Here is an 18,743-nt window from a genome sequence, read left to right as displayed (position 1 = left end):
TTAAACAATCTGAACAATCAGGGAGAAAATAATACTGTTTTTCTTTACGGAAAATATAACAAGAGCTGGATAATAGAGATTTTTTACCGTGGAACAGCAAAACCACAGTTATAATCTACTGGTGTATATCAGACTTTTTTAAATATATATATTTGCGGCTGAACATTGAGCGACACACTCAAACTGTTTTTTTTTAGATACAAATGGCCCAAAAGTGGTTAATACAGAGGTTTGAACCGTGGAACTGCAAAACCACACTTCTGTTTCTCTGGCCTACACCAGACTATTTTCAACAGATATATTTGTGTCTGAAAAATCAGGGAGACACTATTCGCTTTTTTTTTACGGCAAAAAATGCCAAAAGCAGGATAATAGAGATTTTTACCGTGGAACAGCAAAACCACAGTTATAATTTGCTGGTGTATACCAGACTTTTTTAAATATATATATTTGTGGCTGAACAGTGAGCGACACACTCAAACTGGTTTTTTTTTTAGATTCAAATGGCCCAAAAGTGGATAATACAGAGGTTTGAACCGTGGAACTCCAAAACCACTCTTCTGTTTCTCTGGCCTACACCAGACTATTTTCAACAGATATATTTGTGTCTGAAAAATCAGGGAGACACTATTACGTTTTTTTTTTATGGCAAAAAATGCCAAAAGCAGGATAATAGAGATTTTTTACTGTGGAACAGCAAAACCACAGTTATAATTTACTGGTGTATACCAAACTTTTTAAAATATATATATTTGCAGCTGAACAGTGAGTGACACACTCAAACTGTTTTTTTTATATACAAATGGCCCAAAAGTGGATAATACAGAGGTTTGAACCGTGGAACTGCAAAACCACACTTTTGTTTCTCTGGCCTACACCAGACTATTTTCAACAGATACAGTATATTTGTGTCTGAACTGTCACAGACACACTTTTTTTTGGGGGGGGGGGTGGGGGACACCAAAAGGTTAATAAGACGGGTATTTGTACAGTGTGAAGGAGGGAAAAAAAAGAGGATTTAGATGAAAAAATATGGATTTTTCCTGGCCCTTGAGACCTGGAGCTAAGTCCAGCAATTTCAGCAACAGGAGCACACAGGACTGTAATGCAGCGTTTGCTTGTATAACCACTGCGTCTCCTATACAGCTTGCCTGCCTGCCTACCTGATATCTGGGATGGATATTAGTCCTGAGAAGGACTGTTTGTTTGATCTGGCAGTCTTTACAGACCCTACACTAACTATTTTGCAGTATATATCTCTCCCTAAATCAGCAGCGCTGTCCCTACACCAGCCGTCTGGGTCAAAGATGGCGGCGCCCGGTTTTAAATACTCGAGGTGACGCTGTGCGGCCAGTCAATCAATGTAATGCCCACAACCAACATGGCTGTGGCATTACAGTGACTGGCTGGCAATCCCTGCATGTTCATTGGCTCTGTAAAGAGCGCCAAACATGTAGGGCGGAGACCCGAGCTCCCACCCGAGTAACCCGGAAATGCTCGGTGCTCGCCGAACATCCCCGAGTAGCGTGATGCTCGGGCGAGTACCGAGCAGTGTCGAGCATGTTCGCTCAACAGTAATGATGTCCACTCGTTTTTCTTTACTTAGCTGCTTTTTCTTGCCATAATACAAATTCTAACAGTCTATTCAGTAGGACTATCAGCTGTGTATCCACCAGACTTCCGCACAACACAACTGATGGTCCCAACCCCATTTATAAGGCAAGAAATCCCACTTATTAAACCTGACAGGGCACACCTGTGAAGTGAAAACCATTTCCGGTGACTACCACTTGAAGCTCATCAAGAGAATGCCAAGAGTGTGCAAAGCAGTCATCAAAGCAAAAGGTGGCTACTTTGAAGAACCTAGAATATAAGACATATTTTCAGTTGTTTCACACTTTTTTGTTAAGTATATAATTCCACATGTGTTAATTGATAGTTTTGATGCCTTCAGTGTGAATGTACAATTTTCATAGTCATGAAAATACAGAAAAATCTTTAAATGAGAAGGTGTGTCCAAACTTTTGGTCTGTACTGTACATTTCATTAAGACTGGTGTATGCTACGCCATTGTTAATTAAATGCCCCCATAATCTTTTAATTTTGACAAACATTTAACTTAAAAGTACATTGTTGCTGCTGAAGTGAAAAAAATTTTTTCATTCTTGCACTAAATCTTGTGAAATGCCTACATATATTATGCAAAGGAACAAGTAAACCTATATATATATATATATATATATATATATATATATATATATATATTTATATATTGGAGGCAGTCATGATTCATAGGGCAATTTTCTTTTTTTAGGATGAGAATTAGGACAATTTATATCAATATGTCAGGGTGGATTTCCCCATCCGCTCATAATAACTAAAGATATGCAAGAAAGCATGACTTAAATTTTAAACAAACTCGCTTGTAGTTGAAAAGAATAATGTACTAAACAACTCCCTTTAGACTAAACAACGTTAAGTGATGTCCTCCCCTGGAAAATATACTAACATGTACTGTATTTTGTGACCACGACAAATAAAGGATACACAGTGTGCAAAACTTTTTTCCAATCAATTTCTTTCAGAAAGAGCTTTTGATTTTCCCTATGCATTACTAAATTCAGTTTCCATGAAGAACAAAGCAAAATAATCTTGGGAATCAATATTAAAAAGTTGCACTCCATGGTTCTTGGTTTATTGAGTACCACCTACATGGAGATTAATGATCAAGTAGTTTTTCTCAAATTACATTGAGAACCTGCAGGCACTACACATTAGAAAGGTTTATCACCAGGCAAATGCACTCATCCCTAAAATACTGCATCTGCTGCTTGTAATTATTACGCCAGAGTACCATGTTGTAACATTAAGGCAAGATATATGTTATACACATTTGCTAAATGGCTTCTTTCTTTATTTTGTAAACTGATAGTGTTATTAGACATGTGGGGCAAAAGCAAAATGTTTAATTATTGTTTTATGAGACTTCAATCCTGATAATGTGTTTCTGGTTATTTACAAGTGCAATAAGTATGATAAGTACTATTGATGCTGCCTGATTGGTAGAGCTAGACCATGTGATGTCATAGTTGCATCTCACAGTGGCCCACTCTCTGTTGCTTCAGCAGTGTGTGAAATGGCAACGGGCATTTTCTTCTCATTTGCAAACCTCGCAAATCGAATCACAAAGTGTTCAAATTAGTGATGACCTGCAAATTAAGGAAAATCGACCCAAAGTCGATCCCATGAGAATTGATCAGCTAATCTCTAGTAGCAAATTATAAGCTACGGTCGGTTTAAAAACACACTGCAGTGACAGCATTTTTCTTGTTTTTTTTAATCAAAAAATGGTCCATGAATGAACGCTCTTAGTCTTTTGTGATCAAGCAAACTGTTAAGTTATTGTTAGTAAGTATACAGTGGTGGCCAAAAGTATTGGCACCCCTGCAATTCTGTCAGATAATACTCAGTTTCTTCCTGAAAATGATTGCAATCACAAATTCTTTGATATTATTATCTTCATTTAATTTGTCTTCAATGAAAAAACACAAAAAGAATAGTCCTAAAGCCAAATTGGATATAATTCCACACCAAACCTAAAAAAGGGGGTGGACAAAAGTATTGGCACTGTTTGAAAAATCATGTGATGCTTCTCTAATTCGTGTAATTTGCAGCACCTGTAACTTACCTGTGGCACCTAACAGGTGTTGGCAATAGCTAAATCACACTTGCAGCCAGTTAACATGGATTAAAGTTGACTCAACCTCTGTCCTGTGACCTTGTGTGTACCACATTGAGCATGGAGAAAAGAAAGAAGACCAAAGAACTGTCTGAGGACTTGAGAAACAAAATTGTGAGGAAGCATGAGCAATCTCAAGGCTACAAGTCCATCTCCAAAGACCTGAATGTTCCTGTGTCTTCCGTGCGCTGTGTGATCAAGAAGTTTAAAGCACATGGCACTGTGGCTAACCTCCCTAGATGTGGACGGAAAAGAAAAATTGACGAGAGATTTCAACGCAAGATTGTGCGGATGGTGGATAAAGAACCTCGACTAACATCCAAACAAGTTCAAGCTGCCCTGCAGTCCGAGGGTACAACAGTGTCAACCCGTACTATCCATCGTCGTCTGAATGAAAAGGGACTGTATGGTAGGATACCCAGGAAGACCCCACTTCTTACCCCGAGACATAAAAAAGCCAGGCTGGAGTTTGCCAAAACTTACCTGAGAAAGCCGAAAACGTTTTGGAAGAATGTTCTCTGGTCAGATGAGAGAAAAGTAGAGCTTTTGGGGAAAAAGCATCAACATAGAGTGTACAGGAAAAAAAAGAGGCATTCAAAGAAAAGAACACGGTCCCTACAGTCAAACATGGTGGAGGTTCCCTGATGTTTTGGGGTTGCTTTGCTGCCTCTGGCACTGGACTGCTTGACCGTGTGCATGGCATTATGAAGTCTGAAGACTACCAACAAATTTTGCAGCATAATGTAGGGCCCAGTGTGAGAAATCTGGGTCTCCCTCAGAGGTCATGGGTCTTCCAGCAGGACAATGACCCAAAACACACTTCCAAAAGCACTATAAAATGGTTTGAGAGAAAGCACTGGAGACTTCTAAGGTGGCCAGCAATGAGTCCAGACCTGAATCCCATAGAACACCTGTGGAGAGATCTCAAAATGGCACTTTGGAGAAGGCACCCTTCAAATATCAGGGACCAGGATCAGTTTGCCAAAGAAGATTGGTCTACAATTCCAGAAGAGCATTGTAAAAAACTCATTGATGGTTACCGGAAGCGGTTGTTCGCAGTTATTTTGGCTAAAGGATAATAACACCAAAGAATTTGTGATTGCAATCATTTTCAGGAAGAAACGGAGTATTTTCTGACAAAATTGCAGGGGTGCCAATACTTTTGGCCACCACTGTAGGAGAATTACTGAAATGTCCTGCACATGGTCCTGCCATACATTCCTGGTATGGAAAAAGCCGATTGCCATAAATATGATTGGGCACTCTTACTAAACATATAATCGACAATGACGTGTGCATATGAATGAATGCCGGTTGCCGTGGAGACATCCGGATGTTGGGAACATGCAACCGGATGTGAAAAATGTATAATCAGACTCCTCCCTTATGCATGACATCAGCGGGACTCGTCTCCCCAGGGAGTGTTTGGACAAGAGATGGGCGGTGCCTCCCTTGGACATGGCGATCCGATCTCCGTAAGAAAAGAAGGTGATATATGTGAGTGTTCAAACAAGGAATCCCATGGTGGGAGTTATATTTAGATAGCAACATCGTGTGTGATTTGTAAGAACCTAGGGTTCTCTGTCTACCCAGATTACTGGGTTACCATGGTTAAGTCAAACATTATGGTGGTCGAGATAAACACTAGAGTGGGACCTCGCCGCCGGAAGTGATGTAGGAGGCCCTCAAAGGGAGGGAATCGTGGTTTATTTAAAGCAATAGAGAAGATATGTTGGTATCTCCCCATTTTCTACCGGGAAGTGGCAACACTCTGCACCTCCAGCAAGAATACCCACCACTGTGGGACTTTCATGTTTTGTTTGTTATTCTTGGGTTTTTCCTTTTGGACACTAGGAACTTTATGAAGACTGAGACACTTTTTGCTGTATGTTTGTTTGGAGCAATCGGGGTCTCATTTTGTCTGTGCCTTTTCCCCTTGACAAATACACTCCCATGATAACTTCTCTTTACTGAGAAATAAGTGCATCGGAAGGGATTTTTTCTGGGGTATACATCATGAGCGCTACACTTGGGTACTGCCCTTGTTAGGGCGGGAGCAAACAAAGGGCACGATAGGGTAGATAGATTGGATCAACCGTCCTACTGCTGAAGGAACACATTGAAGTTTGACATTCCTATAGGTCAAATGGGTGACTAATGTTGAGCGCAAGTGCTTGCTACTCGAATTTGCATCAGGTGCTCAGGTATGCACCAAGTATCGAGGGTGCTCGAGTGACATGTTTGACTCTCTGCCCCGCATGTTTCACGGCTGTTTGACAGCCAAAAAACCATCAAGGATTGCCTGCCATGCACGGACAATCCTCGCGATTTTTTTTGGGTGTCTAACAGCCGCAAAACATGTGAGACGGAGACTCAAGCATGTCGCTCGAGCACGCGTGATACTTGGTACATATCTGAGCACCCAATGCAAACTCAAATAGCGAGCACATGTGCTCAACACTTATGACGACATATTCAATATGATGGCCTTATTTTTTTCAAATTCTGTTTGGTAACTTTGGGTTCAAAATGCTCATTATACCCCTAGATAAAATCCATGAGGGGTGTAGCTTCCCAAATGCGGTCAGTTGTGGGGGATTTCTGCTTTTTGGGCACCTTAGGGGCCCTGCAAATGTGACATGTTGCCCGCAATCTATTTCAGCCAATTTGTATTCCAAAATTCCAAAATTCAAACAGTGCTCCTTCCATTTCGAGCCCTGCCATTTGTAAAACAGAACTTTTTGACTACATGTGGGGTATGGTCGCGCTTATAAGACACTGAGTAACAAACTGTGGGGTCCACTTTTTGGTGTTCCCTCTTCCAAAAGTGAGAAATTTGGAGCTAAAGTAAGATTTTTGCGAAAAAAATCAACATTTTCAATATGACAACCTAATGTTATCAAATTCTGTGTCGCACTGAGGGGTGTAGATTGCAAAATGGGGTCACTTGTATGGGGTTTTCACTGTTTAGGCACATTATGGACATTCCAAATGTGACGTGGCGTCCGCTCTCGGTTCCAGCTATTTTTGCTTTCAAAAAGTCAAATGGTACTGATTCCCTTTCGAGTCCTGCCGTGTGCACAAATAGTAGCTTTCCCTATTGCACAACACATTTTGGGGTTCATTTTCTCCTGTTACATTTGTGAAAGTAAAAAATTTGGATCTAAAGTAAAATTTTTGTGAAAAAAGGTAAAATGTTAATTTTTTTCTTCCACATTCCAATAATTTCTGTGAAGCACCAGAAGGGTTAATAAACTTTTTTAATGTGGTTTTGAGGACTTTGAAAGGTTCAGCTTTTAGAATGGTGTCACTTTTGAGTATTTTCTGTAATATAGGCCCCCTAAAGTCACTTTAAATGTGATGCGGTCCCTAAAAAAATGATTTTGTTGGAAAAATAAGAACTGGTTGATCAACTTTGAATACTTCTAACTTCCTAAAGAAAAAAATATTATAATTTTAAAAATGATGCAGATGTAAAGTAGACATATGGTAAATGTTATTTATTAACTATTTTGTAAGGTATAACTATCTGAATTAAAGGCATACAAATTTTGAGTTTGAAAATCGCCAAATTTTCAAATTTTTGGTCAAAATTTTCGATATTTTCATAAATATATGTAAATTATATCGACCAAATCTAACCAATAGCATGAAGTACAATATGCCAGGAAAAAACAATCCCAGAATCACTGGGATACGTTGAAGCGTTCCAAAGTTATTACCATGTAAAGTGACAGATTTAAAAAATTTGGCCTGGTCATTAAGGTCAAAATTAGCTCCGTCACTAAGGAGTTGATATGTTTTAGAGTCCACCATTGGTATATACTGTATATAGCATTGTCATTTATTAAAGAAAGTGAACTCCATTAGCATGTATAGCATCATCGTTTATTACATACAATGTTCTCCATTAGCATGTATAGCGTCTTTCTTTATTATTGTTAGAATCTATGTTGTTTTACTTTCAGCCATCTTGATGTGGTTTGCTGGCTTCTAATCTTTTTCCTCTGATGCTGGGTTTCTTGGTCACGTGATCTCTGCACTCTTTATTACCCAGCACCTGGCCCCATTCCCTGCTGGACATCAGTGTTATAACACTCATGCTTTGGCTAAGTAGCCTGGTTTAGTTCTTCTTGCTTTGGACTATTGTTATCCTGGGACTTCTTGTTCCACCAGTTTTGTTTCCTTTAATTTTCTTTTCTGCAACTAACTTTTCTGTTAGGAGGTCTCCTGCTTTTTCTCCCAGTCCTTAGATCTTTTAGGGACCCCTTTCCCCGTCCTACAGGTCTTCGTTTGATTTCAGTGCAGGAGTTTCGGTGGGGCTATTCATAAGGAATAGGGCACCCACCCCAGCGTAGGGTAAAGCTGAGTCTCAGTGCAGGGACAGCTTTTCCCTCCTATTCCTTAGTTCTAAGTTGCAGAGCATAACAATTATGTGCAGTACTCTCCATGAAGATGTATAGTATCATTCCTTATTACATGCAGTGTTCTCCATTAGTATGCATAGTTTTGCCATTTATTACATACAGTGCTCTCCCTTGTTCTCCCTTATTGTGTCACGCTTTATTACACTGTTTATTTATTGAGACCTGTATTTGTTTGGTTAGTAGTGTGTTTGTAGTGTTGCCTATATTCAATTTTGATTTGTGACAATTGTGGTCATATGTACTTTTTACAATAAAATGGCATAGACTGGGAGATGCATAACTGAGCAATACTTTTTCTTATCCTTTCTAGCATATTCCAAAGTTGCTCAGTATAGCTAAATATCTAATTGCCATAAATAAATTATATGCTGGTATTGTGTATAAATAAAAGCTGTGCAAGCAACTTGCTTTATTTGCAAACCTAAGCAGTATGATACAATACATTACGTCTATCATGTGTAACAATCACTAAGACATCTGAATTCCCCCTCAAGGTAAATTTCTGTGTGAGCCCATGTATGGCATATTAGTTAAACAGACAGTTTTGGGACTACTAACCACACCAACCAGTCACATTCAATTTTATCTTATTGGTATTCTTAAATTGTAGCTAGGTTCTCATTCACCCGGGGTGAAGATTCAAGTCACTGCCTTTGCCCTATATTGAATAACCAAAACCACAGCAGAGAAGTTTGTTGGCATCCCCTGGCACTAAGCATCTGGGACCAATTCCCCACCAAAGTTTTTTCCTCCCCTGTTTATATGTACCGTTGTTATCTGGTTGGATATATTAATTACTTATATCACATGTATGCCTTGTTTGTAATAATTTTGAGATATTTCAAATACATTTGAAAGAATATGTTGCAAATGTTCTCCGAATAACAGGCGTAGTTTATTACTCTTTATTGAGGCCAGTAATAATTAAACCATAAAATCATAGCCAAAAAAGGCAAAACAATGACAAAAAAACAGCAACAAGAACTTGACATACAAATATAGTTTTCATTATTTTAAAGTTTTTCTTAATTTCCCTTGAAAGATATAGGATGAACATAATAGAATGCAATTCTAATAGAAAATAGATTTTTCTTTTATAGTTCTAAAACCCCAACTTAAATAAGTATTTTGTTTGTGTTTTCAAGCATATGAAATAAATAAGATGCTAATCATTGCAAACAATGGATGCCAATGACATACTAGTAACTTTCATTGTTACAGCCAAAATATACTCTAATCATCTGTTATTTTTTGTTATATTTTAATATTCCATCATAATAAAATTGATTATTCACTTTAGAGTATAAAATAAAAGTAAATTGCTGTGTTTACTCAATAAACAGAAGATTTCAACACTTATTATGCAGCATATTAATTATAATTAGCAACATTTAAAATGTCAATAGGAGCATAATGCAGAAAGCAAAATAACAATACTTAACATGTTCAGACTGCATAATGCTCCAGAGAATCAATGTTTATAGGGAACACTTCCATAAATATTAGTATAATGAATATAATTTCAGTTTAACACTTTATCTATCTGAATGTCTGTCTCACAATCTGACAATATGCCTGTCTTTTTAATCCAGTCTGTTATGTTTGTGCACAATGATTTAAGATATAGTAGATTTTTCTGCAGTATTATGTAATACCACATATAACAAATAAAGAATGTTATCCCTTCACATTGTATAAAATGATATGTTTAGCATTTCTACATCTATAACTTATGTGTGCTACATCTTCACTTGTTATTACTCACCCATTAGACTTCACTGTTAAAACTTTGCCTTTTTCATATTCTTCCAAATCTGATTCATCATGTAACAGAGCGTAATTCTCCTGTTTTAAAGCATCCATACTATCTCTCGAAGCAATTCAGACTTTTTGCTTTTCAGAGCAGGGCTCCAGTACATGAGTTTTTCTTTTCTCTTTGTTCTCTTTTTTTTCTCAAAATTTCGTTAGTCTGTCTATACAGAGAGTTCTCTGTTTTAAGCACTACCTTCAAGCTGAATTGGTCCAGTGAAATACTTCAGGAATGCTGCAGTGTATAGTTTCATTCTAAGGTTTCTCCAACTCCAACAGGTTGAGCATCAGGAGAAGGTCATCTAATAACTCAGGAACCAGACAATGGCCCTTTGATTTTTAGAAAGAAAGAACTATAGGATGAGAACATACCAAATGGATCCGAAGAATGCATTGGACTGTGAAATATCATAAATGTGCTATCTGGCATATTAAAAGCAAACTTTATAAATTACAACAAAAACATTGCTATTTATTTCCTATTTGATATCAAAATGATATTAGCTTTTAGGGTGTTCACTAGGAAATTCTTATTGCAATAAAATCATAAAATAATAGCTTGCAAATATGTGCAAAAAGTCAGAATGCAATAGGCTGAATGAGTAATATTGTTATTGATATTATTATTATTGTTATTATTTAACCACCCATCAACTTCCAATATGTTTCATTGTGTTGTATAAAACAGATATGAAAGTATAAACATACAAATACACTACAAGTACAAAATAAATTATTTCAATGTACAGTATGTACATGTAACTGTATATGCAATAATATATATATGTATATATATATTCAGGTGCTTCAATACAAAAGTGAAACTCAAATTATATAGAGTCATTACAAACAGAGTGATCTATTTCAAGTGTTTATTTCTGTTAATGTTGATGATTATGGCTTGCAGCCAATGGAGACACACAGGTCATCATCTCAGTAAATTAGAATAATTAACAAAAAACACCTGCAAGGGCTTTCTACGTGTTTAAAAAGGTAGTTTTCAGTGTTTCAGTAGCCTCCACAATCATGGGGAAGACTTTTGACTAGTGTTGATCAAGCACTAAAATGCTCAGGTGCTCGAAGCTCGGGCCGAGCTCACCGTGATACTCGGGTGCTCGACCAGAGCAACGAGCCCAATGTTATTCTATGGGAGACCCGAGCATTTTTGCGTCAGCACAGCCGGCAGTCTGTAGAAAGCGTAAAAAGTGCCTAAAACGATAGTGACAGTGCTCAAATGACATGGGGACAGCATGGGGATCACCCCAGGAAGCATTTCTGACCCCCAGGTCACTGCTGTCAACAACGTGGTCAGAGGTATTAAGCCACTTTTACGGGCTCACAATAAATCGTTCAAAAACAAAACTGAAATGGTTTTCCTGTGAAATATGTTAAGGAACATCCTTTCCAGGGTAAAGACTTGTGTATAAGGTAAAATAAATAACCAAAAACAAAATACTCCTTCACACCTTGGGCTATGTTCACAAGTAGCATTTTTTATACGTTTTTGCACTTTTGCATTGCTTTCAACCGTGACAAATGCATTCACCGGGAAATGTAATTTTAACATTTTACAACCTTATCTGGCCATGTGCTGTGTGACACATGCATACAGTGCTGAAAAAACATGGGAACAGCATGAGGAAGACTCCTGGAACTATCCCCGTGGAAGTCCTTGTCCCAGGGCAGTGTTCAATTGTGCCTCCCCATTCCTTGCAATGCAAGCGCAAGTATGAAGCCTGCCACCCACCCACCCCAGGCTGCAATACCATACTGCTTGCTTGCACTTGAAATTGGGCCTTTTAGGCAGGTGGAGGCAGAATCTGGCCACCACGTCATGGCTGCATCGGCAGCCTGGTATCCATACTCAGTCCTCAGCCACCCGGCGGCCGGGTGTCCATACTCGGTCCCCAGCCGCCCCGCGGCCGGGTGCCCACACATTGTCCCCAGCCGCCTGGGGGTGGCCAGGTGGCCATAAACGGTCCCCAGCTGCCCCTATTTGTCCCGGTGCGCTCTATACACAAGTGTGCATAACAAAACATTACCTGTGCCCTCCCCAGTGCATTTAGTGGGAAGGACAGCCTAACCACAAACACGAGGACAAGTGAATGTGGCCAGGGATGGTCCATCTCACTGACGCCTTCACACTGGGTTAATATTGTGGAAGCCGGGACACAGTTGGACACTGGGATGCAACACGTCCTCCAGACATAGAGGATTGCGGGTCCTGGGTCAATCAGGGTTCAACACAAAGTTCAGAAGGTAGACAGCAGCAGTGGTCTGCCTCCTACACAACGAGTAAATTATTCATACTCATGAGGCCATCCATCTCCTTAGCTTTCTGTTCCTTGGAATGCAAGCGCATGTATGTAGTAGCGGCTAGGCCTGAGATGGTCAGTGTTTTGGTGCATATCGTACCTCCTCCGAGGATTGCTGGATGTTTTCCTGCTACTATCCCAGTTCTATGACTCCCGTTAAAACAAAGCTTCAGGTGATGAATGATGGATGAGGTGGTGGCAAAGGAGAAAGAGCAGGAGGAACAGGGACCATTCACATCAATATCAGGCCAGTCAACCACACATGTCTTGTAGGATATGTTTCTGTACCAAAAGTAGCTGTTCAGCTACACAGTTATAGAGCATACAGTGAGTGCAATGCCTACCAAAAATTTTGAGGCACTCCAATGCCCCTTGGAAGTGACATGGAGGTCAGAGGGCCTTAACTAAACCGTTTTTTCCATTTATAGCAACTGGGTCTCCTGTACACTGTTGGCCTAAGCAGTGAATGGAAGGCTTTCCAAAAATTATGAGGAACTGCAATGCCCCTTGAAACAGACGTGGATTACAATGTACTAAAAACCTTATACCCATTATTAGGGAGTGGGTCTCCCTTAGTGTTTGCCTATGCATTGTAAAGCAAAAGCTGACTAAAATTAGGAGGAAATGCAAAGCCCGTTGGAAGAGTCGTGGAGGTTAGAGGTAATTAAAAACAACATTTCAATGCCCCTTGGAAGAGCTGTGGAGTTCAGATTGGTTTAACAAGATGGTTTTAATGCCCCTTGGAATAGACGTGGAGGTCACAGCAGCTTAACAAGACAGTTTTAAACGCCCCTTGGAAGAGTGGTGGAGGTCGCAGTGGAATAAAAAGACAATATCAATGGCCCTTGGAAGAGTGGTGGAGGTCGCAGTGGAATAAAAAGACAATATCAATGACCTTGGAAGAGACGTGGAGGTCACAGTAGCTTAACAAGATGATTTTAATGCCCCTTGGAAGAGACGTGAATTTCTGAGTGGTTTAACAAGACAGTTTTAATGCCCCTTGGAAGAGATGTGGAGGTCCCATTGGAATAAAAAGACAATATCAATGCCCCTTGGAAGAGTGGTGGAGGTTACAGTGGAATAAAAATAGAATATCAATGACCCTTGGAAGAGACTTGGAGGTCACAGTAGCTTAACAAGATGATTTTGATGCCCCTTGGAAGAGACGTGTAGGTCACAGTAGCTTAACAAGACGATTTTAAAGCCCCTTGGAAGAGACGTGGAGGTCACAGTAGCTTAGCAAAACGATTTTAATGCCCCTTGGAGGAGACGTGGAGTTCAGAGTGGTTTAACAAAACGGTTTTAATGCACCTTGGAAGAGACGTGGAGGTCCCAGTGGAATAAAAAGACAATATCAATGCCCCTTAGAAGAGTGGTGGAGGTCTCATTGGAATAAAAAGACAAAATCAATGCCTGTTGGAAGAGTGCTGGAGGTCGCAGTGGAATAAAAAGACTATATTAATGCCCCTTGGAAGAGTGGTGGTGGTCGCAGAGGAATAAAAAGACAATATCAATGCCCCTTGGAAGAGTGGTGGATGTCCCAGTGGAATAAAAAGACAATATCAAAAACCCTTGGAAGAGACGTGGAGGTCATAGTAGCTTAACAAGACGATTTTAATGCCCCATGGAAGAGACGTGGAGTTCAGAGTGGTTTAACAAGACGGTTTTAATGCTCCTTGGAAGAGACGTGGAGTTCAGAGTGGTTTAACAAGACGGTTTTAATGCCCCTTGGAAGAGGCGTGGAGGTCACAGTGGAATAAAAAGACAATATTAATGCCCCTTGGAAGAGACGTGGAGGTCCCAGTGGCATAAAAAGACAATATGAATGACCCTTGGAAGAGACTTGGACGTCACAGTAGCTTAACAAGATGATTTTAATGCCCCTTACAAGAGTCATGCAGTACTGCATATTAAAAACTTTATTCCCATTATTGGGGAGTGGGTCTCCCATAGTCTTTGCCTATGCCTTCCAAGCAAAAGCTGCCAAAAATTAGAACGGAGGAACTTGCAATGCCCCTTACAAGAGCCATGCAGTACAGCATATTAAAGACATTATTCCCATTATTGGGGAGTGGGTCTCCCATAGTCTTTGCCTATGCCTTCCAAGCAAAAGCTGCCAAAAATTAGGATGGAGGAACTTGCAATGCCCCTTACAAGAGCCATGCAGTACAGCATATTAAAAACATTATTCCCATTTTTGGGGAGTGGGTCTCCTATTGTCTTTGCCTATGCATTCCAAGCAAAAGCTACCAAAAATTAGGATGGAGGAACTTGCAATGCCCTTTACAAGAGCCATGCAGTACAGAATATTAAAAACATTATTCCCATTATTGGGGAGTGGGTCTCCCATAGTCTTTGCCTATGCCTTCCAAGCAAAAGCTACCAAAAATTAGGACGGAGGAACTTGCAATGCCCCTTACAAGAGCCATGCAGTACAGCATATTAAAAACATTGTTCCCATTATTGGGGAGTGGGTCTCCCATAGTCTTTGCCTATGCCTTCCAAGCAAAAGCTGCCAAAAATTAGGACGGAGGAACTTGCAATGCTGGCAACACGGACCACGGTCACCCAGGTGGTATAGTGGTGGTGGAGGCTGAGGATAAGGAGAAGAGCAAAAAATAGCCGAAATGAGGAAGCATATACCCATGTATGGGTGTGAAGCGGTGCATGGGAATACATCTCCCAAAATAACACAGTGGATTTGACTTTATGTTACTCTGCTGTCATTTGGTGGTGATGAGAAGTCTGGCCCAATCCAGCCCTTGTTCATTTTGATAAGGGTCAGCTTGTCAGCATTGTCAGTTGACAGGCAAGTGCGCTTATCAGTTATAATTCCCCCAGCGGCACTAAAAAGACGTTCCAATAACACGCTAGCGGCAGGGCAGGCCAGGACCTCCAAGGCGTACAGAGCGAGTTCATTCCAAGTGTCCTGCTTGGATACCCAATAATTAAAAGGCACAGAGGAATCACGGAGGATGCTGGTACGGTCGGCAAGGTACTCCTTCACCATCCTTTTAAATTTTCCACTCCTTGTTAGAGTACCCCGCGCCTCAGAGCCTGTAAGCTGGGCAGGTCTCAGAAAGCTGTCCCAGAATGTTGACAGTGTTCCTCTGCCTCTGCTGGATTGGAATTGCATCTCTCTTGCCTGTACGCCTTGGTTGGGCAACGAACTGTGACCTCTGCCGCTAGCGTGTTCAGATGGGAATTTTTTTAACACGTCTGCAGCTAGGCTTTCTGGTACTGCCCCATTTTTGTAGACCTCTCCCCCTCAGGAAAAAGAGAGTGAAAGTTCTCCTTGTAGCAGGGGTCTAAAAATGTCACCAACCAGTAATGACTGTCATCCAACATTTTGACAACGCGAGAGTCACGGTTAAGGCAGCGTAACATAAACTCAGCCATGCGTGCCAGACTGGTAACGGGAAAGACTTCCATGTCCTCACCAAGATGACGACTGACCATGCTCTCCTCCTCCTCCTCCCCCCTGTCCTCAGGCCTCCCACGCTGAACCGACTGTATGACAGTTGTACAGGTACTACCATTTACAGCGCATGATACCAGCTCCTGTTCTTCCTCCTCCTCTCCCTCATTGTCCCCCAATGCACGTTGGGATGAGATGAGGCTGGGCTGTGTGTAATCGCCCGCTACGGCTTCTTTATCCATCTCATCATACTCTGGCTGCAATGCCTCCTCTTTAATTCTCTGCAGAGAGCATTGCAAAAGACAGAGAAGTGGAATGCTGACGCTAATGATGGCGTCATTGCCACTCATCATCTTGGTGGACTCCTCAAATTTTGTCAAGATGGTACATATGTCAGACATCCAGGTCCACTCCTGAGGTCTTATGTGTGGAGTCTGACCTGAATATCGACGGCCTTGTTGCAGCTGCTACTCCACAACTGCTCTCTTCTGCTCACAAATCCTTTGCAACATGTGGAGGGTAGAGTTCCAACGTGTGGGGACATCACACACCAGTTGGTGTGCCGGAAGCTGCAAATGCTGCTGCAACACAGCAAGGACGGCAGAAGCTGTAGTCGACTTCCGAAAATGAGCTGACAGGCGGCGTGCTTTGACGAGCAGATTTGGCAACTCGGGGTATGATTTAAGAAACCGCTGAACCACGAGGTTAAGCACATGAGCCAGGCATGGTACATGTGTGATCTCGCCTCGCCTCAGAGCCGCCACAAGGTTACGGAAATTGTCACACACGACCATGCCTGAATGTAGGATCAGCGTTCTCAGCCACAGATCTGCCTGCTCTTTCACAGCTGTCCACAACTCACAAGCAGTGTGAGGTTTTTCATCTAAGTTTATGAGTTTCAGCAAAGCCTGTTGCCGCCTGGCTGAGGCAGTACTGCAGTGCTTCCAGCTTGTAACTGATGTGGTGATATCTGAGATGGAGGCTGAACATGAGGAGGAGGATGATGCGCAGGAGCTGTACACTGTGGGGGCATCTCTGACTGACATAGGGCCCACAATCCTCAGTGTGGGGAGGATGTGTTCTGTCCCAAGGTCCGACTGGGTCCCAGCTTCCACTATGTTTACCCAGTGTGCCGTCAGGGAGATGTACCGTCCCTGGCCACAGGCACTTGTCCACATGTCCGTTGTCAGGTGGACTCTCCCAGTAACTGCGTTGTTGAGGTCACGGCAGTTGTTTTGGGACACGTGCTTGTGTAGTGCGGAGATGGCACACCGGGCAAAATAGTGTCGGCTGGGGACTGGGTACCAAGGGAGGGCCACCACCATAAGGTTGCGGAAGGATTCCATCTCCACCAGCCTAAAAGGCAGCAATTCCAATGCAAGCAGTCGTGAAATGTGCGAATTTAGGACTGTGGCCTGTGGGGCTTTGGCTGCGAATTTGCGCTTTCGTTCAAAGGTCTGGGATATGGACAATTGAACGCTGCGGTGAGACGTGGACGTGGATGTTGATGCTGTTTCTTGAGAAACTGCATATCAAGTGAAGACTGAGAGGAAGGGGCATCTTTGCATGCAGTATGGACAGGGGATTGCCTTGCATGCACAACAGGGGGTTCTCTTACATGCACAACAGCGGAAGAAGCAGTGGTGATACCCGCTGACACTGGTCGTGGATCCTGGGGTTCGCCCCACAAAGTCGGGTGCTTTGCTGACTTGTGCCTGATCATGCTGGTGGTGGCCAGGCTGGTAGTTTTGTCACCCCTGCTGATGCTGGCCTGGCAGGTGGTACAAATGGCCCTTTTGGGGTTATCAGCAGAGTCTTTAAAAAAATTCCAGACTCTGGAAGACATACCGGTTGTACTGGCAACGTCCCTCGTGTTGGTGTTACGGGGAACGGTTTCCCGCCTTCTGTCTGTGGCCACTACACTGCTACTTCCTTCCTGTTGGGGTACTCTGCCTTCCTCCCCCTGTGTGCAGCTGGCCTCACTCTGCATGTCCTCCTGCCACGTTGGGTCAGTTACTAGATCATAAACCACCTCCTCTTCTTCCACTTCTGCACCACGGTCCTCCTCCTCATTTTGTAGCAATTGTGTCTCGTCATCGTCCACCTCTTGTGACAAATTGCCAGCGTCGCCTTCCTGTGGCCGTGGCTGTTCAAATATTTGGCCATCGCTACATGGGATCTCCTCTTCCCCCACTTCAAGCGGAGCAGGCGAGGGGCCCAAATATGGAAATGGACCAGTGAACAGCTCTTCAGAGTGTCCAACTGTGGGATCAGTTGCTGTCTGACGACACTCTGCATGGTGGGAGGAAGGAGCATCAGGGTGAGGAGGATTATGGTGTCGAGACTCAGGGCTACTAACACTTGACCGTGTGGAAGACAGACCGGAGGTGGTGGTGCCCAGGTGACTGGAAGTATTATCTGCTATCCAATTAATAACTTGTTCACACTGATCAGTTCGCAATAGTGGTCTTTTTGTTGTGTGTTTCCCTAGTAATTCAGTCAAGAACTGGGAGCGAGAAGATGTGGCTGTTGGTTGTGGCACATTTTCACCTTGGCCACGGCCCCGTCCTCTGCACGCACCATCACCAGAACGTGTAGTTCCACGTCCCTTGCCACGCACCTTGCCCAATGTAAATGAAGTAAAATAGCTTACACTCGCACTATCAATGGCAAAAGGGTAATAAAAAGGAGATTAGAACCGTGGAAGAGGAAATCCACAGTTCTATTTCTCTGGCCTACACCAGAATCTTTTAAACTGATATATTGATGTCTGAACAGTCAGCGAGACACTGAAAATTGTTTTTTTTTATGGAAAAAAGACAAAAAAGTGGATAATAGAGAGATTTGAACCGTGGAACTGCAAAACCACAGTTATAATTTCCTGGTGTATACCAGACTTGTTAAAATAGATATATTTGTGTCTGAACAGTCAGGGCCCACACTAAACTGTTTTTTTTTTATGGAAAAAAGGCAAGCCGGTTGATAACACCCAGATTTGAACCGTGGAAGATAAAAAACACAGTTCTATTTCTCTG

General features: G+C 41.9%; 1 protein-coding gene across 2 annotated transcripts in view; it reads right to left on the bottom strand.

The window, feature by feature from the left end:
- The window catches only part of LOC141154274 (EF-hand calcium-binding domain-containing protein 14-like), a 315,751-nt gene extending 305,498 nt beyond the window's left edge, over positions 1-10,253 (bottom strand). For both annotated transcript variants that reach the window (XM_073639921.1, XM_073639930.1), the window contains exon 1: positions 9,932-10,253. In XM_073639921.1, coding sequence (XP_073496022.1) covers positions 9,932-10,029 — 98 coding nt within the window. In that variant the 5' untranslated portion in view covers positions 10,030-10,253. The remainder of the gene's footprint in view (positions 1-9,931) is intronic.
- Positions 10,254-18,743: the final 8,490 nt, after the last annotated feature.

This window comes from Phyllobates terribilis, unplaced genomic scaffold, assembly GCF_046119375.1.
Source record: "Phyllobates terribilis strain yellow unplaced genomic scaffold, ASM4611937v1 Scaffold_1__5_contigs__length_1240528914, whole genome shotgun sequence".
Taxonomy (NCBI): domain Eukaryota; kingdom Metazoa; phylum Chordata; class Amphibia; order Anura; family Dendrobatidae; genus Phyllobates; species Phyllobates terribilis.
The sequence above is the reverse complement of the archived record's forward strand: the minus strand, read 5'-3'. Positions and strand labels throughout refer to the sequence as shown.